A 22,857-nucleotide genomic window follows, 5' to 3' on the forward strand; every position below is an offset into this window, starting at 1 on the left:
TCTCTTTTTACTCCATACCAAATACACCCTCAAAACTAAGAATGTTTTTGCAGTTTACATCATTCATGACATTCTTCAAATCATGTTTTAGCACTCAACCTTGCACGGAAAGTTTATAAAAGAAACACCACCTCAAATAAAATAAGAATATTAATGTCCCTACCAAAATTCCAAAACTGGTTCAATGTATGAGCCTAAAATAAAGGAAATTCACGACTACTTTAGTTTAAACCACTATAAATGTTAACAGGTAAGTAACTTCAAATCTGCAAATCTTAGAAGTAAAAAACACTCATTCTGGAATCATCAACTTTTAATAAGCCCCCCCAAAAGAGTCAAGCGTAAATAGAACATGGATTTATTGTGAGAAATATGGAAAGTCACAAGCATGTTTGATATGAATGTCTCTACTTGTGGTGATAAGTAAAGGTATTTACACAATTGCAATGATAAAGAAGAAAAGAGAAATCAAATGAAATGAGTCTGACTTTGTTGTTCTATGTTCCCCCATTGCAGTAATGGATGCCATTGCTGTGTGCATTCGGGTACTTTACATTCAGACAATTTAGGCCCCATATCCGGATTGTCCGGTCATCACTAGCCGAGGCTAACATGTGAGGGTTCGCCGGATTCCAGCTCACACAGTTGACAGCTCCTGAATGTCCAGGCAATGCCTCTAGAAGCTCCCCTGAGCTTCTGTGCCATATGTATACCTACAATGGTGGAAAGAAATTTGCACCTGGGTTTAATAATGCAAAATGCCTTATCTTTTTCTGCAAGTATTTTTCCAGACATTAAAATATGGACATCATGATTTGGAAGTCGTAACATAAGCATTGTTTGGTTGGCATCTATGATATCGATATTCAAGAAACAGAATACTTCAATGATTGTCGCAATAGATTACTAGAATAAAAAATGGAATACCAAATTTAAAAACATGTCCTTTTGATGGCATAACTCATTATGTACACATACAAGCACCTGAAGAATCTCAATTTGCTGCCAATCATTAAGAACTATATCTGTGATTAATAATGTAAGATCCATACCTGTGAATCCTCACTTCCACTAGCTATGAAGGATTGCTTAAGTCCACCAAAGCAAGACCTGATAACAAATCGGCTGCGCCTGTGACCTTTGTACTTGCCAACAAGCTCAGGTTCACCTTCAATGTTCCAGAGATGTATTTCTTGGTTCAAAAGGTTAACCAACAAGAAATTACTATCCTTTGATAAACAAAAGGATGTTATTGTCTGATACTCTTCAATAAATCTCTCATCTTTTGATTCTCTGTTGAGCAACAGCACGGCATTGTCTTTACAAATACTTATAATCTCTTCCCCATCACCCGTTATTTCCAAGTCAGAAATCTTAAGGGTTTTTGAACCTTTCCAAGACTCCACTTCTTTCCCATCTAATTCCCACATACAAATGCTTTTGTCGCTTAAGCCAGAAAGTATATATTTCCCACTTGGAAACCACGTACAGGAGACTAAGCCAACCCCAGCTTTTTCATAAATTTGGATGCACTTACCAGTGGAGACATCCCAACGCCTGATAGTCTCCTCCACTCCACATGTGAGTAGCTCTTGGTCATTAGGACTCCATGAGACAGAAGAAACAGATTTCTGATGACCAGATAGTTTGTGCTTTACGGAGAGCTCGCCATTCATGCCAACCTATTTGACAAAAAAATAAAAATGATCTGCGTTAATAACAATAAGCCTTATTTCATGTGTGTCTGTGTGAGTGTGAGGGGCACAGAGAGAATTCATTTCTTGTGCATTAATCACCATTTGGTGCCTTTTAATACATGCCATAAAAATTTCACAACAGATTTATAGAAGTGGTCAATGCCCTGACACAACCCTCCTATTATCCAGGCTTGGGAACCAGCCAGGGTTAAGATTGCATAACATCTAACATTGGCACATGATGAATTAATGATAAACTAAGAAAATAAGCCACATAATATAAGCAATTAGAAAAACAAGAGAAAATACAAGACCACGATAAAAATTGTCAGATCAATGTCAAATGTTACCTCCCAAATTATTGCAGATCGATCATTTGATGCAGAAGCTAAATACTTCCCATTGTGTGAAAATTGTACAAACCAGACTTCATCATCATGTGCTTCTAATATCTGTTTGAATAGTGATAGGAAAAGAAAATAACATCAAAATACATATACAAACCACTTACGGAATAGAAATAAATGGAGAATGGTATGGTTATTAAACAGTAAAGGGAACAAACCAGACATTTTTTTTTATCTCTCTTTCCTCCTCTCTAGATTTGACTTTAGAAAGAAATCCAATTATAAATATTGAAGTTGTGCGTAAAATTTACCATCAAATCATGTAATGATATATGAAACATTTTTTTATCAAGCAAGAAACTAATCAAGTGAAATGCATATTTGAAAATGGCATCTTATGTACACTATATATAGTAAAATACATGATACCATAGAAACAGAAATTCAATCCGATATCTATTTAGCTGTAAATGTGATCAGTTGGTTTCTACAAGCTGCATATGACAGTCAATGGCACATCGTCACTTGGATACTCAAATAATTCATGGCATGGCACTATTTTAAGCTAAAGGTGAATATTCTCATTGGAAGAAAAAGGATCTCATAGCAAGGACACGAGGGAAAAGTGAGGAATAGAGAACAAGTAAGAAGTAAAGAATGAAGATCTTCACATCAATTAGAGGAGTACAGAACAAATAAAAGCTCATGCCTATTATCATTTCTAACCTGTAATGTTTTAGAAGGTATCTGAGCTTTCCCACAATGATGATCCGAATATAATGACATCTGCTTATCCAATGAGTTGTGGAAGGGGCAAGCCTCTCGTTGCACCATAAGGGCTTGTTCAACTAGATGCTCTAATCTCTTTTCAGGTATCATTACAGTCGGGGGTAGCATTCTTTTCAATTCCTCCAGAAGCTTTGACCTAGACCTCACCCTTGCAACATCTCGCCTAGGAGATGGAGAGACTACGCAGGAAGAAAGTTCACGGATTCTACTATTCTTAATGCAAAGTGGAGCAATCTCTGTCCTCAGTGTCTTCAATGCTTCCATGACCTTTTCCCCATCTAGAAGTTCAAAGAACTTCTGCTCCAATATTAAAAACGAGGCCGCCCTAACAATGCTTTCATCCGCTAGACCAATCCTATGCAATGTAGCTACACTGTCATCCCAATTCCCATCAAGTATTTGCTGCATAAACAGATTCACAGCAGCCGAGTGTAGAGGTATCCCAGACTCCTCCTCTAGACCCTTTGGAGCCAATAACTTGTTCGTCCCCTTCGGACGGCAGGGGCCGAGCCATCAAGTCGCTGCACAAGCCTCCACCAACAGGCTCCACAGAAGAACAGCCGTTAGACAAACCAATTTTTCCTTTCGAGGAAAATTTCATCCGTTTCAAAGCTGGTTCTTCATCCCCCACACCTCCCATGAAAAGTAAACCTCAGCCCATATATATAGATATAATTCTTCAGTGGCTATCAAAAACAACACACACAATCACATAACCAAGTAAAAAACGCCTCTGAAAAAAACCACAAGGAACAAATGCCTGCAAGTAAGAATCGATTAAGCACCACAACACTAAAAAAATCCATTGAACAAGAATCAGCAAACTATAACATCCTTACAATCTAAACTAAGAAATGAACACAATCCACTCAAAGTCAGCAAGGTTTTCTACCAAATTACTACAATCCACGAACACAGAGCGATTACCAGAATCCTAGCGGAGGTTTATCATACTCTATCTGAAACCATCACACGAAAACGGAAGCTGAACTATTATTAAAAATAAAATAATAAAAAATAATAGTAATAATTAATTAATAAATAAATAAATAAATAATAAATAAGAAAAGAAAAATACATTTTCCGAAGAAACAGAGGCAAATTCGAGAATATCGGCAAAACAAGATAAAGAAGATGCGATACAACAATCGAAGGTAGAAGTTGCAGATCCAAGTATTTCAGAAGAGAAATTGAAGGCGGTGATGATCCACCGACTTACCGGAAGACAGCAGAGAAGAACGATCGGAGAGTTGAACGCGAACGGAGTTGAGGTGCGATCGGCGAGTGAAACGACACCGTTTCGATTCGTTGTTGTTGTTCTTCTTCTTGATGAGGTTCCTTCTTTGTTTTCTTTCTTCAGTTACCAAAAGGCAAAAGCCACACAGCCTGAAAATCCCAAATGCCTCTCTCACCTTCTTCTTGGATATATATAATTATTTATTAAATTTATCTTTTTTCTTTTTTACCTAAATTATTATTATTATTCTACTGGATTTCTTTCTTCTTCTTTTTTACCTCTTTTTCTCCATTACCTTTCTAGTATTCATTGACAAATAATTAAGAGATTTACTATTAGCAAGTAAGATTCTAGTAATATGTATGAGATTATAGTTTTCAATTTTTCTATTAAAAACGGCTATCAACACACTAAAATTTATATATATAAATGACTGATTTAATAATTAATTCTTTGTGTATATATAATATGGTTAATCTTAATTTATCAAAAAAAATTATTATAGTATAATTCGATTACATATTTATATTTATATTTATATGATTAAGAGGCTATGAAGTATGGATAGTTTTTTTTTAATTTATTGTGTACGCGGACACATTTTAAACACGACACTTATCAATACTCGTCGAACAACATGTGTCTTTTGTGTGTGACCGTATCTTAATAAAAAAAAACTTTCAGACGCAACACTTAAATATCATCACATATCCAACTTTATTTTTAATGAGTTATTCTCCACATACAAGCATTTTCTCATACAAGTCATTTATATTCACGCGCTTTCACGTTTTTTTCATGCCTTTTCTTCTTTTTTCTTTGTGCCTCTTCTTCTTCTTTTTCTATGCCTCTTCTTTTTCTTCTTCGTAATTTTTCTTTCTCGTTATCGACCACCTCTTCCTCCTTCTTTTTTTTTTATTGAAATTTCTTCTCCTCTTTTCTTTTTCTCTTTTTCCTTCATCATTAGTTATCTCGTTGTTGAAGATAATAAATAATTCAAGTTCAGATTGTCAATTGAACCAGAACAAAATTTATTATTGTTTTGAATCCAATCAAGTGGCTAAGGTGTGGTTCAATTTAGAAGAAAAAATATAGCATTAGAGAAAATATTTTTCTGCAGCAAATTTGGGTATAGCAAGATATTTAGGTGTAACACAAAGATATTTGGATGTATTTTAAGAATTTTTGCGTGTATTTTTATTCTGATAAGTTCTGCATAATTCAAAACTTTTCCTCTTCCTCCTTTTTATCTTCTACTATTTTTTCTTTTTTTTTTAATCATCATCACCATCTTCTTCTTTTTTTTCCTATTCATCTTTTTCTTTTTATTTTATTTTCTCAAGTTTTTTTTTTATTTTACTCTCTTAACAAGAATAAAAACAAAAAAACAAACAAAGAAGAAGAAGAAACATATAATGCTGCAGAATTACTTGGAAGAGGATGAACTTACAGTCATTTAACTAAAAGAAAGAAAGAAATAAGAAAAAAAAAAGAAGAAGAAAAAACCGCAGCATTATAGAAAATATTTTTCTATATTTGCAGCAAATTTGGGTGTAACACGAATATATTTGGATGTATTTTAAGAATTTTTTGGTGTATTTTTATTCTGGTAAGTTTTGTATAATTCAAAACTCTTCCTCCTCTTCATCTTCTACTTCTTCTTTTTCATCTTCTTATTTCGTTTTCTTATCATTCTTTTTGGAAGAAAAAATCAAATAAAGAAGAAAAAAATACATAATGTTGCAAAATCAATAGAAAGAAGAGGAAAAAAATACAGCAACAACGACAGTAATAAAAAAATAACGATGAAGATGAAACACGCGAAGAAAAAAGAAGGAGAAACGCAAAAAAAGAAGGAGAAGGAGAAGAAGAAAGAGGAGAAGGAGAAGGAGGAACGTGAAGAAGAAGTAGTATCTTCCATAATGGTGAATGAGGGCGCGCTTTATAAACGGTTGAGTGACGCATGTGTTACTGTGGGTGAATGTAGTTTTTGTTAGACTTGACCCAACTTGTAAGACTTATAAGCCAAAAGACTTGATTGTGTCATAACCTATATTTATGTCAATATTCATGCATCATAAGAGATCTACTATTGTTGTCTAATTAGTTGAAGTATTAAGCAACTTTAGTATTGAAATGAATGTAGTATTAAAGTAAAAGGATTCCTATGTTTTTTTATTAATGCAGAAGTTTGAATGTTTGAAATTAATTATTCATGACATGATATGATAACATTAATATTTTTGTGACCAAATTACTTATCATTATAGGTAAAAATTTATGTGCAGTTATTTTTATATAAAATAAATATTTAAAATTTATTATATAATTTAATAAATTTAATTAAATTATTATTAATTATCAATTTCATATAAATTTAATTAAATTATTATTAATTATCAATTTTATATAAAAATAACTGTATGTAAAATTTTATCATAATTATATTTTTATTTGTCTATATTTTTCTAATAAAAGTTAGATTTTAGAATGAGCTATGTCCATTCTCTTGTTGTTGGTATTACTCAGACTTCCAACCTCAAAATGCTTTTACAAAGTGTATTAAAATATGGATCAAAAAGCATTATTTATATTTCTTTACCTAACAATTTAAATTTTTGTAAAAAAAATTTGCAAGTTCAAATATAAATGTACATGATTATTACAAAGAAAATTTCACAACCATTTAGTTGTTGTAGAAACTTAAGGAAGAATCATATTCGATTTTTGAAACGTGAATTGGTGAATGTGACAAGTATCTTAATAGTAGTTTTGAATTTAAGTCTATCATAAAAAAAAATAATTGAGATATGTTATGAGAATTTATTTCCGTTGAATCGAATTAATCAAATTCTCAGTAATAAAATTTAAGTTTCTAACAAAAAAATTTAAATGTCACTAGTTTAGTCGATTATAACAAAATAAGTCCATTCAAATTTTGAAGAAAATATTACTAATTACTAATTAAGAGTAAGATTTACAATGTCTAATAAAGATTAGTAAGAGTGAAAATTGGTCAAATTACTCGATAAAATTCGTGACTTAATTTGTTCGAAATTGGACTTAGTTTGACTTGTTTTAGGTTAGGCTCAAAGCAGCTTGTTTTATTAAATAATTTAGATTTTGAATTTTTTATAAAATTTATTAGTTTTTTTTTTTGGTGACTATATAAAATTTATTAGTTAAAAAGACTAAACCATAGACTTTTAAAAAAATCTATGAAATTTGTTGGATCAGTTATAAAAATGAATTATTCTTAATTTAAGCTTTTAACTATTCACTCATAATAAATTCAAAATAAAATTAAAAAAATTAATAGTTAAAACTAGTTAAAATTATATTTTTTTTAAATTATGTGTATAAATTATAAGTATGACTATGATATGTGACTAATGATTGATATATAAATAAATTATGATTTATAAATTATAAAATCTAAAATATATCTAATGTCAATTTAGATTTTTATTTTAAGTTTATCGTTTTGAGTTATAATTCAATAAATAAGTTTTTCAAATAAATTTGTGGATTTGTAAAATTTTAAATAGGTCGAATTCGAACCTGAAAAAAAAATCTACGAGAGATAACAAATCTAAATTTGGGCCATATTTATGATATAGATCAGATTCATCTAAATTAAAGTTCGATTTAACTTTATCCATTTTTATTTTTGATTATGTTAGGTATACACTAAAATTAGTCATAAATATAAAATAATATTAAAATATAAATATATATTAAAAATAAATTAAATTATATATACATATACACAAATATATTAGTGACTGATTTTAATGTACTAATAATATTTTTGAAAGAAAAACCTTGAAGAAAACCACCGAATATGTGAAAATACCTTGTGGTCCCTACAATATTTTAAAAAGATAAAAGCTTTCTACTCTTTTCTTTCCGTCCCTAACCTTGAAATGACAATTATGACCCTTCCACAGTTCCTTTTTGGTTTCGGTATATACCTTCCTTGCTACTTAAACCTTCACGCATTTGCCTTCTTAGTTTTCTTTGCATACGAAACTTGATTCATTTTCTGAAGTCTTCAACATTCTAATACCATTTATTATTATAATTCCAAGTAAAGACAGTGCATAATTTAAAAATTACGGCATACTTATACATATATAATAAAATGTAAAGTGAATATTGGTGAAATAATAAGTAACTATAATAATTTAAGCAATATAATGAATTTTAAAAAAAGATCATGTCAAAGATAGTTGATAAGGAATAAATTCAAATTCTACATATCTTCGAGTTAAACTTTCTTTTTATATATATATAAAAAAATCTATCATAAAAAGAAAGATAACAAAATAAACAAAATGAGAATGATTTATGAATTATCTATAATCTCGCTTTCAAGAGAGTAGGAGGACCAAACATTTTGTTTCTAAGAGTCAACTTCATGCTATGTATTCATGTTACACATGATGGGTAATTAGAATTAGAATAAGGTACAAATATGCAACCGAAAAGTGTTGCAATTTTGAGACGGTTCAACTAATAGAAATAAGAGAAAAAGACAAATAGGTCATTGACATTTAAGTTTTTAAGAATTTAAAAATATATTTAAATTTTTTATTTATTTAAAACTTGGATATATTGATCCTTTATATTCACTTGGGTCTGTCAAATTCAATAGAAAAATCAAATGTGACTTCTATTGTACTGATCTAGTTGATACAGATGCACATGTGAAAGAATTTTTAAAATTGAACAAATTAAACTCTAGAATCGATGTATCCAGGTTTTGAAGATGTCATTATCAGAAACTTAAATGTATTTTTAAATTTTTAAAAACTTAAATATCAGTGAACCAAAAAGTTAGGGATCAGTTAGTTTTTTTTTTCTAGAAATAATAATAGATAGATATGGTGTTAAGGGATAATAATAAACCTTGGTGTAGAGCATGGATGAGAACTTAGTAGGGCAAAGAACATAACTATAATGTTATGTTGATTTTTTATCTAACAAGAAATCACTTCATGCTTAATTAACTTGATCATTCTTTCATCCTTTTTCACTCTTCATGCTTCTAATTATTTTCCATGATTTTTTCACATTTTCCATGTTTGAGAAATTCTTATTTGTTTAGAAATTAAAGTAAATTATTATTTCTAACCATCAAAAATTCAAATACCAACAATTCTAACGAAAAAAATAGGTTTCATTATTCTGTTGACCTATATAGTTTTACCAAATTTTTAATTAGATTTCTATATTTTTTTTCTTATAATTAGGTCTTTACACTACTTTTAACTTTGTAATTATGTCTTTCCTAGTATAAAAATTGTTAGAGTTAATTGAATATTTATTTGCAAATTGGAGGTGTCCACAATTAAAAACATAACTAGATCTTTAACTATATATTTTTTGAGAAAAATATTCTATTAATTTTAATATTTTTGACATGAAAATGACCTAATTATAAAATTAAAAACAATGTAGGAACTCAATTGAAACGAAAAAATATATACATACCTAATTAAAATTTGGTAAAACCATAGAGAACAACAAAGTAATTAAACCTAAAAATGAGAGTTTACTTTATAACTTAAGAATACTTCTTAATTGTATAACAGAAAAACATATTAAGAATACTACTTATGATGTTCTAATCATCATTTTTTGGGTGAGAAATAGTTAACCTGGGTTATTAACTTATTAAGAAATTTCTTAGTAACAAATCTTGTTGCAAAAATTTCTTGTATGCTTCTACGAAGCACACGGATGCGTGACACGACACGATACAGTTGTTAATTCATTTGAGATAACTCAACTATTTAAGGCATGTTACAGTTACATCATAGTCTTGAACCCTTTGTCAAGCATATAAATGAATTGTTAAGGTTTGTTGAATGCAACTTGAAATGCTTAATCAGCAATCACAGACAACAAATTAAAGTAGGTTGGGGTAATGTCTTAAAGAGTTTCACAAACTCCATGAAAATTATGCTTATGCTTCCACATAAATACTCCAACCAACTCCCTCAAATAATGGACAAAACTCAAAGCAAAACAGAACATACATACCACTTCATTTGATTTACATACAGGTAGAAGAACTCCTTACTAGTTTATCAAGCAACACTGAAGGAACTCGCGGCGTTCTCAACGAATCTTCTAGCTCCCTTGAACCACCTCTTGTCTCCGGCTTGAGCCTTACAGATGTATAGTTTTCCATCTTTAACGGTTGCTCTGATCAGTTGATGCTTGCCGCCTTCGTCTCCATCAGCAGTCCTTGTCAAGACAGATAGAAAGTAGTACTTTTTCCCATCAATCACTGGTGTTGAACTCTCTAAGATGTTAGCTGTGGCTACAACATTCGCGTCGAAACCACCCTGCTCAATCAAAGTCCATACTTAATTTGCATTCTAAGAACATTAATTCGCAGCAGACTAAATGTGTTACAAGAACATACAAGTGTTTATTGTCACTTACCTCAGCTTGAGTCTCCCCAAAGAAAGCTTGTTTCCCAAGCAAGTAATCCACCTGCAAAGAACAAAAAAGACTTTGTCTTTTAGAATCCAAAGTCATCATTCATTTAATTAGAACTAGTTTTGAACAAGTTTACCTGAGAAAGGAACTCCTCAGGGGAACCATAGTCAGTGATGGACTTCTTATCAGTTGGAGTAACTGTGACAACCAAATTGCTGGTTGAATCAAAGTTGTCCTCATATCTAAGAATTTGACCCGGGTACTCAACCTCTTTGCTCGGGTTCCACTTTGAAGGGATCGAAATTTTGAATCCGTCGCCATTGTATACTAGGAAGTCTGTGTTAGTCTTTGGCTTTCCAAACACATTGGCTGCAAGAAAGCAAGCAAAACAATCAAAATTGATGCAAAACTGCCAAAATCTACCTGCTCAAGCAATCAATTTCGTCGAATCCACTTATTGGTATACACCTAGACACTTCAACTTTTGAGAAAATTTAATCTTTGGCATGATATTAGAGACTTAATAACCAATGGGTTTCAAGAATATTACTGATATCACTCCAATATCACTCAATTTTGTTTCATCTTAATGAAAAGTCATGATCATGCAAAGGAGTATAGTTTCAATTCATATCTAAAGACTATGAGTTGCTATCAGCCTAACACCACATATATAAATCATACACTAGTGAATTTTAAGTATATATTCTGCATTAACTATATAACATCACAAACTTTCTAGATAGTTTTCATTATGTTAAATAGCCACTGATCAACCATGCATATATGAATGAAAGAAGAAAAAACTATACCAGCTTCTCCATAGGCAGCATCAGCAGGTGAGACCTTAGAAGCAATAGCAGCAGAACCAATAAGAACAGTTAGAGCCAACCTACGAGACACTGAGGCTGAGGCATCATCATAATCTTGCTTCTGAGCCTTGCATACAACATGGTTTGGCTTTGTGCACACTACTTGGCGTTGTGATGAGGCTCTTGTTGAAGTTGTGAGTGCATGGTGGTGCAAAAAACATTGGGTAGAAGCCATTTTCTTTCTCACACACACACTCTAAGGAACTCGTTCTGTGCAAATGGGAGTGTGGCTAGTTTTGGATTTGGAGACTGGTTCATTGATTGATTGGGATTGCCATGTTTTTTGGATTAGATTTCTGAGTTTGGATAAGGTGCTATAGGCTCTCATTGATGCCACGTGGCAACCCCTGTGGCCACATCATCAGGTTCAGCATTTGTTAGCTTCTCTAACTTTCAAGCACCTTCTAAACCAATCACTTTCTGGTTAGTGTAAATATTTGACCAAGAACACTTGTTCTTCCTTGGATACACACTAATTAAGATATATTTTGATTTGTTATTCCAATATTGGTGTTTAGATGGAAAAAAATTGATGTTATATTTTTTTTATGGAAATATTGAATGTTATGTAATTCTACAATTTAGGAGATTTATAAATATATATGTAATATCAGTTAAATTTATGAAAGATTTAATAATAATAATAATCATCATCATCAATTCATCATCATCATCCAAATTTGAAGTTTTCACAAGAACAATGTGATTTATTTATTTTGCACTGTTTTGTATTGATAACTTATACAGTCATATTTCCAAAACATTATACTAATTATAGAACAACTTCAAATCACTACTCCCTAATTAAACTAAGAAAAAAAATTTTTTTTCTTTCTATTTTTGTTCTAACATTGGTTCTATTAGTTTTTTTTTTTTTTGTTCAATCAAGATCTATATGCTAATTATGAACTATATACTTGAATCAACAGTTTTTGAATGCAGAAAAGGATTTTCTTGCTCTCAGATCAAACAAGAATTTCTCTTTTTTCTTCCTCTCCTCTTGTTAGTAACTAAGATTAGGAGAAACTTATTGTATTACTCTTATTAAGATAGTTTAAGCTCTCTGTCAAGCATAGTACCTAAATAAAATTATAGCAGCTTATTGAAACTAAAATGCTTAATGAGATTAAGATTAAGCTTCCATATACTTGAACCAAATCCCTCAAATACTGAAGCTTGGGGACAAAAAAAGGAGAGTTCAACAACAAAAAAACATACATAACACTTTAATAAGTTGGATTTACATACAGCATTTAGCATTAAGCATTAAGCATTTATAGCCCTCTCTACCAAGTTCTTAAGCAACACTGAAGGAACTCGCCGAGTCCTCAACGAATCTTCTAGCTCCCTTGAACCACCTCTTGTCTCCGGCTTGAGCCTTGCAGATGTATAATTTTCCGTCTTTAACAGTTGCCCTGATCAGCTGGTGCTTGCCGCCTTCGTCTCCATCGGCAGTCCTTGTCAAGACAGATAGAACATAGTATTGTTTACCATCAATCACTGGTGTTGCACTCTCTAAGATGTTAGCCGTGGCTACAACATTCGCGTCGAAACCACCCTGCTCGATCAAGGTTCATACTCACTTAGGATATGAAATCAAAGCAGACTAAAGGTGTTCAAACAACAAATAAGTGTTCATCACTTACCTCAGCCTGAGTTTCCCCAAAGAAAGCTTGCTTCCCAAGCAAGTAATCAACCTGCAAAGAACAAAAAAGACTTTGTCTTTTAGAATTCGAAATCATCATTCGTTTAATTAGAAATCAATAGTACTAGCTTTGAACAAGTTTACCTGAGAAAGGAACTCCTCAGGGGAACCATAATCAGTGATGGATTTCTTATCAGTTGGAGTAACTGTGACAACCAAATTGCTGGTTGAATCAAAGTTGTCTTCATATCTAAGTATCTGACCGGGGTACTCGACCTCTTTGCTCGGATTCCACTTTGAAGGAATTGATACTTTGAATCCATCTCCGGCGTATGCTAGGAAGTCGGTGTTTGTCTTCGGCTTTCCAAACACATTGGCTGCAAGCAAAGTCAGAGATCAAAGTCATTGTTATGATAATGGAAACTTGACAAATTAAACTGGTGTTTTAAGAGAATCATTGTTTGTCAACACCATTCTTTCAATATCCAATGATCACTCAATTCTGTTTCATGTTACAAAAGAGTAGAATTCACAATATTCAAAGGCATACTATGTCATTTCAGTTCAAAGTAAAGCAATTTCAAGTTCATTTGGGGTACTCCAAGAATTTGCATGGCACTAAGGATCATAATCATACAAGAGACTAGGCTTTCAAGTTCATTTTAGATTAATTTGAATGATGAAAAATACTCTATCAGTCTATCAATATAAAGTATCTTACACTATCAACTACTCCCTTTCATCAATCAGATGTAGAAACCAATTAACATCATAGACTTGTAACAAGATTAAAATACATGATCAGATACTTACAAGTTACATCTATCAAAGTTAAAATCAGAAAATGGGCAAGAGATATATACCAGCTTCTCCATAGGCAGCATCAGCAGGAGAGACCTTAGATGCAACAGCAGCAGCACCAATGAGAACAGTTAGAGCCAACCTACGAGACACTGAGACAGAAGCATCATCATGTGATTGCTTCTGAGCTTTGCATACAACCTGGTTTGGCTTTGTGCACACTACTTGGCGTTGTGATGAGGCTCTTGTTGGAGTAGTAAGTGCATGTTGGTGCAAGAAACATTGTGTTGAAGCCATTGTTTCTCTTTACTACTTTGCTCACACTAACACTATACTTGTTAACTTCTACTAGAGCTATTAGAACTATGGAGGGAGTGTGTGGTAATGGAGATTGGATTTTGATGTGCTGATATGTCACCAATGAGAGACAGGTTTGGATTAGATTCTTGATTATGTCGGATAAGGTCTTGTAGCTTCTGAGTGGTGCCACGTGGCAACTCGATTCTCATCTTTCTTGTGTTGCAGCCACAAGTTCTTGTATCATGCTTTTTTCTGCTGTGTAGGTTGACTCTATTAAATATGGGTGACTTTTAGCCTGGGGCTGGCAGAATCAGCCTCCCCATGAGGCTGGTACCGTCTGACACGGTTTTCAGGTTGTTTTAGTTTTTGTTTTATTTTTTTTTATTAAAAATAATATTTATGTAGAGACCCTAAACAATTTCTTTTTATATAAAATACCCCTTTTTTGTTCTACAAGTATAAATGGACCGAATGGACCTCATAAAAACTAGCCCAATATATTTTTACTGGATACTTAATAATAGAGTCATGGTAAATTTATTGTTTGAGTAAATGAAAACATCAATAAAAAAAAAAATCCCATTTTTAAAAAATTATTAAAATTTCAGAAAATTGAAAGTGATACCCAGAAGCCATTGTTGCAACCATAATCTTAGTTTTATGGTCGGAAGTTTTGAAGAGATGTTAAGTGAAAACTGGTAGCAGAATACATTCGAAGGTACATTAAAAACTATAGCCCACTTGTTGAAATATCTGTCGAAATTGGGGGATGTGAAACCAAGACAGTTGGGGTTAGGGTATGAAAAGGAGATGAAGAGAGAGCCGATGATCTTCAATGCAAGTAAATTTCTCTTTTAATCCAAGTTTATTTCGGATCCGTGAATGTTGGGTATGTCTTAAAATTCGTTATTTTTGTTTTCTTTGTAGCTCATGGAAGATTATGAATTTACTATACTATGATACCTGTGGCTTTGTCATTGTGACAGATCTTATATTACAACAGAAGAAGAAGAACAAGAGTGAATTTGAATTTTTCTTTGTGCCTTGCCGACATTGATAATTACATGAACTGTGAGGCCACTTCTTCTTCTTGCTTGTATTTTCCTTCACCCGTATTGTTAATTTTTACAATGGTACACCTAATATTTCGATTATTTCCAATGTAGATCTACCCACAATGAAGCTTACAAATTTGATAAAAATTGTATTCCAGTATTGATTGCGCTCCGCAGGCTCCATTAACTGTTGTGATAGTAAGATTATTAGATTATTTTGATTAAAAATTTTCATTTATATATTTATTTAACAATGTATTACAAAGTAGTATGAATATATATGTTTTTCTTAGAACAGGGTTGTTTGACTTTGTAGTGTGTTAGCTATTAACTTAGAATCGAAATGCATTGTATTATAAATGTACTGAAAAAAGATAGAGGATCGAAGTTGTAGGGCTAAAGAATTCAAGTGGCTTGTCTTATCATCCGAGGTAGATTTTCAAAGATGCAAGATAAAATTACGTGGTTGGTGATTTATATCATTAGCATGCATGTGAAAAAAAAAACTAGTATTAAAAGATAAGTATCTCTCTTATAAGATTTTGACTTCAAAAAATAGTCCATTTTATAGGGACATATCTTGAAATGTGAAATTAATTAACAGTTAAGTGCATATTTCAATTTTTAGTATTGAGTTAGGAACATAATTTGTTTGGAGAATTGGAGTTGCATTTCAATCCTTATGGAGCAACTTTTGTTAGATACTAAGAATATATTTTAAAACCCAATGGAAGATTGTTAATCCTGTCTTAAAATTTCTTTTTTTTTTTCTTTGTAGGTCATGGAAGATTATTAGTTTATTATACTTGAAGAAGAAGAACAAGAGTGAATTCGAATTTTTGTTTGTGCCTTGCCGACATTGATAATGACATGAACCGTGAGGCCACTTCTTCTTGCTTGTATTTTCCCTCACCCCTATTATTAATTTATACAATTGTACAGCTAATATTTCGATTATTTTCAATGTAGATCTACCACAATGAAGCTTACAAATTTGATAAAAATTGTACTGCAGTATTGATTGTCATATGTAGGCTCCATTAATTGTTGTGATGGTAAGATTATTAGATTTTAGCGAAAATTAGTAATAAAGTGAAGCAAATAACATGATATTCAATTTCAATGCCATTTTGTCTGTGTTTGCTATTGCGTGGTGGGTGAAGTGCAATACACCATTATTTATTGAATGCATAAATCATCATTCATGATACATAGAATTTTAAAGCGATATGGGCTTACATCCATTCCTGTCACGATTTTTTCATGAGAAATTAAAAATTGATGTGCACAAAATTAAACAAGGGTAAATTTATTAAAAATTTGTATGCGGTAAATCATTTAAATCCAGGAAAGATTTAGGAGATTTTTGACGTAGATTTAGTTAGTTTATTTGTTTTTTGTAGGCCCAAGCAGGGGAGGAAGCCTACTTTAACCATAATGACGTCTCTCTTGAGGGTGAAGCCCTGCCAAGTTATTTACCTGACCATGGAAATGAGTTTTGTGATGATGGAAGTTACTTTTGTGATGCTGAAGAACCTTTAAGCGATGAAGGCATGGACGTGGATTCTGAAGCTGAAGATTTCTCTGATGATAACTTCTATGAGAACTGGGATGGCAGGTCAATTGATGGTATTGCTGACGTTGGTAGTCTTAACTTGAAGTCATTAACAGTGGATGAGATTAAGCTGCTACATTTCCCAGATCTTAATGTCGCGTTCTCTTTCTACAATTTTTATGCTAAAATGAACGGGTTTTCTGCAAGGAGGAGCAAGTTGAGGCGCAATGTTAACGGTGATGTCACACAACAGTCATTTGTCTGCTTCAGACAGGGATTTAGAGAGGTGAAATCCTATGACGAGAGCAGTCAACGTAAACGTGAGCCAAAACCGGAGACTAGATGTGGATGCCAGGCTGAGATGCGTGTTCATGTCCACATAGATACTGGGAGATGGATCGTAACATATTTCCAAGAAGTTCATAACCACGAGATGCTTGCTGATGAATTGACCTTCATGCTTCCGGGACACAGGAAGATGGATGCCAGTGCAATCGACCAAATGAACATGATGTTGAAAGTTGGGATAAAGACTCCTCAGATTTATGCATCCTTTGTCAATACAGCAGGGGGCTTCCATAATGTTCCATTTTTAAAGAGAGACATGTATAACCAAATAGACAAGCAACGAAGGCTCTTAGGTGGGGATGCCATGGCTTGCTTAAAGTTCTTGCAATCAACGGCTAAAGACGATTCCGGAATGTTTGTTCGATACTTGGCTGACAAGGAGGATCGTTTGGTGCATCTTTTTTGGTCTGACAAGTGTAGTCAATTAGATTATCATATATTTGGAGATGTGTTGGCATTTGATGCGACATATAGGAAAAATAAGTATATGTGTCCTCTAGTTGTGTTTTCTGGTGTTAATCATCATAATCAAACCATTGTGTTTGCCGCTGCTCTTATCTCAAATGAGAATGAGGATACTTATACCTGGTTATTGCAACAATTCTTGGAGTGCATGAATGGAAAAGCTCCTCAATGTGTTATCACGGATGGTCACGGAGCCATGAAGAAGGCCATTGAATCAGTGCTTCCTAGTGCCTACCACCGACTCTGTGCATGGCACTTAATTAGGAATGCAACAGCCAACCTTGGGAACCCAACCTTCACGTCCGAGTTTAAGAGATGCATGCTTTTCGATTATGAGATATCAGAGTTCCATGCTTTTACCTTTTTCTTCTTATTCTTCTTACTGCCCAAACCCTCCGAACTATTTTTCTTCTTGCTTCCTTCAATTTCATTGGCAACTTCTGGAGAAGCCTCGGTTGTGGGTGTTCCAAAGATCGAAGCTTTCGACGTCTCCCTCTTGGATAATACTGGCATTGTGGGCAGTAGAGTCAACAAGACTTTTGAGAGAATGAGAAGAAGGAGAAGACGAAGAAGGAGCATAAAAAATTGTTTGCATTAGAAAAAGAAGAAGAAGAACAAGAAGGGGCATCAAAAACAACGAGGTTGAATTTTTTTTTTTGGTCAAGAACGAAGTTGGATTAAGAGGGCTTCTAAAAACCCAAGGCCTGCATCAAAAGCCCTATATTAAAAAAGATATAAAAAAGAAACCAATAAAAGCCGAAAGGTTTACTCCGTACAGCCCAAAACCAAGAATATACAGATTTTTTAATTTGGCATCTCAACATTTATAATTTACACATTAGACCATGTGCTGGGGAGAATAACAATTTGTATGCAAGACCGGAATTGTCCTTGCCAAGTCACAAAGTCATTCAGCAATGCACATACCTTTACACGTGCAACACTTTGGTAGTGGACAACAATCCACTCCGTACCAGCCTCATGGGGAGGCTGATTCTGCCAGCCCCAGGCTAGAAGTCACCATGATACCTTAAATATGAAGCAAAATTGAAAAAGTAAATCGAGAATGTAAAACATAAAATTTTAACAAGATTTAAATCGTAAAATCGTTAGACTTAGTATAAATTTCATAAACTCGATAAACTCATTTAAAATTGTAATATCGAAAGATTTTAAGTATTAAATCGAGATTTTAACTATTATAGAAGCATTTTAAGATTCATTTTAAAAGAATATTAATAAAAAATTACTAATTTTATTATTTTTTATTTTATTTAATGTATTTTATAATTAATAAATATTAAATAAAATTTGAATTTTATTATTTTAATTTAATAGTGATAAAATATTTATGTCATAGATGGTGCATTTTCAATTTTCACCATGGATTGGTGGCAATTACAACTTTAGCATAGGGTTTATAAGGATATATATATGATAAATTAATTGTGAAAATTTACATACTTTTCAATTAGATATTTTTTATTTATAAATTATGTGGAACAGTTACTTAATTATACTTCAATTATTATTGAATAAAAAAAATTTTTGGAGTCGTCTTTAAGTTAATAGACACCAATGTTATTGTTTCAAAATTTTAAATTAAGTTCTTATTATTTAGAAGCTTGTAATCGAGTTTTTATAGTAAATAACATATTATAATAGTGTCTTTATTAACTTTTTTCTGTTAAATAAATACAACATATTCTTGAAATACTCGTTTTGTGTTTAATATAGGATTAATCATGAAATGTTTTAGAAGCGAATATTCTAAAAAATATTTTTTTTAAAAAAATAATAATTAGTAAAACAACATATTTAATTTTTTTTTATCAAATATATGAACTTCATTATGATTTTTAAATTATAAAAATTAATAAAATAATTAATCCCAAAACTAATAGCAAATGAGGCTATTGAGTTCTATCATGTATTATGTCTATAGAGACAAGAGAGACACTTACATGTAGATTTCGTTTGACCACCTCGTGATGATTTTCTTAGGTCTTCTGCCTTTTACCCCTTATCCATCCTCCATCTCATCTACTCTCCTCATTTGGTGTTTTATTGGTCTTTTTTCACATGTCCAAACCACCTGCGACGCAATTCTACAATCTTTTTCACAATAGATGCTACTCTAATTCTTTATATATTCGTTCCTTATTCTATCAAATCGCATATGACTACTCATCCATCTCAACATCTTCATATCTGTCATACTTAACTTATGTTCGTGCTTCTTTTTGGCCGCCCAACACTCTATCATAAAGCATAGCCGATCAGATAGAATTTACCTTTAAGTTTTAAATGCACTTTTTTGTCACATATAAAACTAAACGCATTTTGCTATTTGACCAACCTGCTTAGATCTTATGATTTACATCCTGTTCAATCTCTCTATTATTCTCTATGATGCACCCAAAATACTTAAAATTTTTAACTTTTCGTAGGATGTTTTTTCCAATCTTTATTTTTGTATTAAAATTTTTTCTTTAGCGGTCGAATTTACATTTCATATATTCCGTCTTACTACACTTATATTTTAATTTAATGAGAAATTTATTATTTTTATGATAACATATCAAGGATTTATTCACCTTTAACTCTAATATTTTTCTTGTTAGATAAAAGTGAGGGTCAGATCCCATGATAATAGCAAGATTGAAGCTAAGAAGTTGTAGTTTATTACATAAAGTATAAGCGTGAAGAACTTGTCTGTATATGCATGCAAGTCTAGTGAAATTAAAGGATCATCAGCGTTTCATTAACAAAGTTAATTACGTGCAAGTCATGATTGCCAAAACGTAATTATCTCTCTCTTGAAGGCACTTCTAAACTAAAACTATATTAATACAATGTTCTTATAAGAAAGAAAAAAAAAAATATTACACTGCAGTTCAAGTTTATCTGTTTATGAAAACAATCTCTCCTTTGAGTCCTTTCTTTCTTATCCCTTACGGCATAATCAAACTCCGAGTTTGGTCACCTTCAACTTTTGGTCAATGGTTGTGTCACTTGTTTTTTGGCCCAAATGGTTGTGTTACTTTTTTATTTTTTGGGCCCAAATAGTTGTGTCATTTGTTCATAGTTTATTATCTCCTGGATCCATTCGGGTTACATGAAAATTAAAATTTGAGACTTGTCTTTTACTTGTTGGTTTAATACTCCTGATTTAATTTAGGTCTCTTCTATTGTGGTTAATATTTATTAATAACATTTAAAAATAAAGAAGTAGATTTCTTTTTATTTTATTTCTATTTTTAGATAAGTTAGACAAAAATTTTGTAAGTACCAAAAACTCCACCCTTAATTTATGATATGATTACGATAATTGATATGAGAAAAATTCTTCATTGAGAAAAGAATCTTGGCCATTAAAAAAATTTGAATAAATAGTTAAGATCAAATTTTTGTTACCTTTTTAATCATTATATTGTATTAAAAAATATAATTTGAAACTAAATTTATTCTTTCTAAACTTTTCTTCTTCTATTTCTGTCTAATTTAACATTTTTTCTAAAGTTTCAATTGTTTTAATTACTTTTATTTAATTTTGAAATTTTACAAACGTGATTGATGTTAATTTTTGAAATAATTTTTGACATTAACATTAACACTTAATAAAATACTGATATAGACAATTAAATATTACACTAGATTCTGTAATTTTTTTTAAATAAGTAATACAACTTTATTCTTAAGCTATTTAAATATCAAAACTAAAACTGCATTATTTTTTAAATTCTAATATAATATTTAATAATCTATATTAACACTTTATTAATTTTTATGTACCAAAAATTATCTCATAAATTAATATGAATTACATTTGTAAATTTTAAAAATTAAATAAAAATAATTAAAATTTTAAAAGCTAAATTAAAATTTACATATAAATTCAACTATTAAATTGAGTAATAACTCGTAATTTGACATAACTTAAAATTATTTATGATCAAGGACCATTAAAATCCAATATTCTAGTTGGTTTTGAAGGGGAGTGAATTTTTTTTTGTGGAAAAAAAATTGGATGGTATTTAATATAGAATTTTATTTTTTTATTATTTTTTTATTTAATTTTGATTTTATTTATAAAATTAAAGATGAGAGATCATACTTTATTCTTTTAAATGTTAAAAAAATTAGAGAAGATTAATTTCTATTTTGAAGACAAAGCCTTGATAGTTGATATGAATATGATAGGATACAAACGTGGAAAATCTTATCATCTTTCAGAAGCATATCATGGCTTGGCCCACACCAAAAATCATCATCTCCCTTTCCGTCTTAATATATTCATTTATAACTTCTAACTAAGTTAGGTTAATCTAGTACTTAATTTATTAATTTATTTAAATAAATATTAAAAAATTAAATTAGGCATTTACTATTACGATAAATTAATTTTAATTTATCAAATTAAAAGATATCATAAAAAATAAAAAATAAAATTCATTTATAACTTTTAATTTAAAAGTACATTAATCTTAAATTGTACATTAATCTTAAATTACCATTTTACGTGTAAAAAAAATTAGAAAAAATAAATTTTAATAAAATTTTTTCTCCTTTTAATTTGCTTAATTGATATTTTTTCGTTCTCTAAATTTGATAATTTTACTTTAAATAAATTTGTATAATTGTTTTTTCTACAAAAATGGTCTAAATTGATTTTTTTTAATATTTACTTTTTAAATAATCTTTTAGATATTCTAACGAAAAATTAAATGAATAAATAAAACTTTTGTTATTTATAAAAATGATCTATTTTATCAAATTAAAGTTTTTTTAGAAAACTAAAATATTTGTTGGTATATTTTTATCAAAAATTAAACCTTTCAAAGATAAAATGATAGTTTATAACCATATAAGTTATAAATAAACTATGCTGAAATTATAGTCAACTTGGTCAAAATGAGGCATCACCAAACCATAACCATTTTGATTTTTGAGAACAGTCAAACCAGGTTTTTTTTATTTTTTTTTATTTTATTTTAAAAAAGATGCCAAAATATCAAGATAGAAAGGAAGGTTGGTGTGGAGGTTCACGTGGAATTTGATATCAAGAATATTTAAAAAGCAGTAAAAGAAAGAAAAAAGGTAGTTGCATAATTATTTATTTATTTCCTTTTTTCCTCACAACATTAATTAATTAATTACTATATTCCCTATAGGTCTCCCACTCTTAAAAAAAATATTTATTTAAAAAAATTAGTTAAAAACTTTATTCAAAATTTCAAATGATTTAATTGTAAAAAAAAAGTTCTAAAAAAAAGTAAAAATAATAATTTTA

At 30.9% G+C, this 22,857-nt stretch overlaps 4 protein-coding genes across 5 annotated transcripts; 1 reads left to right on the plus strand and 3 right to left on the minus strand.

Annotated features, from left to right (window-relative positions):
• Positions 1 to 342: 342 nt before the first annotated feature.
• Positions 343 to 4,243, minus strand: LOC107496469 (WD repeat-containing protein 26 homolog). Its single transcript, XM_021127193.2, is given in 6 exon segments — positions 343 to 713; positions 1,053 to 1,682; positions 2,048 to 2,149; positions 2,771 to 3,293; positions 3,295 to 3,466; positions 4,053 to 4,243. Coding segments are annotated over 5 exon segments (1,611 nt in total). The 5' UTR covers positions 3,435 to 3,466; positions 4,053 to 4,243; the 3' UTR covers positions 343 to 497.
• A 5,662-nt stretch (positions 4,244 to 9,905) lies between these two features.
• On the minus strand, positions 9,906 to 11,689 carry LOC107496467 (oxygen-evolving enhancer protein 2, chloroplastic). Its single transcript, XM_016117724.3, has 4 exons — positions 11,336 to 11,689; positions 10,660 to 10,892; positions 10,527 to 10,577; positions 9,906 to 10,426 (listed from the first exon to the last, which is right to left on the minus strand). Exons 1-4 carry the CDS (start codon positions 11,568 to 11,570, stop codon positions 10,166 to 10,168), a joined length of 780 nt encoding a protein of 259 aa, XP_015973210.1. The 5' UTR covers positions 11,571 to 11,689; the 3' UTR covers positions 9,906 to 10,165.
• Positions 11,690 to 12,494: 805 nt separating this feature from the next.
• On the minus strand, positions 12,495 to 14,220 carry LOC107496466 (oxygen-evolving enhancer protein 2, chloroplastic). Its single transcript, XM_016117722.3, has 4 exons — positions 13,904 to 14,220; positions 13,185 to 13,417; positions 13,042 to 13,092; positions 12,495 to 12,953 (listed from the first exon to the last, which is right to left on the minus strand). The coding sequence occupies exons 1-4, from the start codon at positions 14,136 to 14,138 to the stop codon at positions 12,693 to 12,695; spliced, it is 780 nt and encodes a 259-aa protein (XP_015973208.1). The 5' UTR covers positions 14,139 to 14,220; the 3' UTR covers positions 12,495 to 12,692.
• Positions 14,221 to 14,736: 516 nt separating this feature from the next.
• Positions 14,737 to 18,259, plus strand: LOC107496430 (protein FAR1-RELATED SEQUENCE 5). Of its 2 annotated transcripts, none has more exons than XM_052252232.1 (6): positions 14,737 to 15,030; positions 15,128 to 15,212; positions 15,308 to 15,394; positions 15,975 to 16,073; positions 16,166 to 16,251; positions 16,600 to 18,259. In XM_052252232.1, the coding sequence occupies exons 5-6, from the start codon at positions 16,249 to 16,251 to the stop codon at positions 18,160 to 18,162; spliced, it is 1,566 nt and encodes a 521-aa protein (XP_052108192.1). In that variant the 5' UTR covers positions 14,737 to 15,030; positions 15,128 to 15,212; positions 15,308 to 15,394; positions 15,975 to 16,073; positions 16,166 to 16,248; the 3' UTR covers positions 18,163 to 18,259. The 2 variants fall into 2 exon arrangements, with proteins under 2 accessions (XP_052108192.1, XP_052108193.1); XM_052252233.1 differs by having other exon boundaries at positions 14,737 to 14,982; positions 15,069 to 15,212.
• The last annotated feature ends 4,598 nt before the right edge of the window (positions 18,260 to 22,857 follow it).

This window comes from Arachis duranensis, chromosome 7, assembly GCF_000817695.3.
Source record: "Arachis duranensis cultivar V14167 chromosome 7, aradu.V14167.gnm2.J7QH, whole genome shotgun sequence".
Classification (NCBI taxonomy): Eukaryota; Viridiplantae; Streptophyta; class Magnoliopsida; order Fabales; family Fabaceae; genus Arachis; species Arachis duranensis.

Bases quoted from the DNA above. Each gene is read 5' to 3' on its own strand.
- LOC107496467 (XM_016117724.3), bottom strand. From the start codon at position 11,570: ATGGCTTCTACCCAATGTTTTTTGCACCACCATGCACTCACAACTTCA. The intron at 10,893-11,335 runs GTATAGTTTTTT...GCTTTCTTGCAG, and splicing joins TGCTGCCTATGGAGAAGCTG to CCAATGTGTTTGGAAAGCCA. The intron at 10,427-10,526 runs GTAAGTGACAAT...TTGATTGAGCAG, and splicing joins TTGGGGAGACTCAAGCTGAG to GGTGGTTTCGACGCGAATGT.
- LOC107496466 (XM_016117722.3), bottom strand. From the start codon at position 14,138: ATGGCTTCAACACAATGTTTCTTGCACCAACATGCACTTACTACTCCA. The intron at 13,093-13,184 runs GTAAACTTGTTC...TGTTCTTTGCAG, and splicing joins CTGAGGAGTTCCTTTCTCAG to GTTGATTACTTGCTTGGGAA. The intron at 12,954-13,041 runs GTAAGTGATGAA...TTGATCGAGCAG, and splicing joins TTGGGGAAACTCAGGCTGAG to GGTGGTTTCGACGCGAATGT.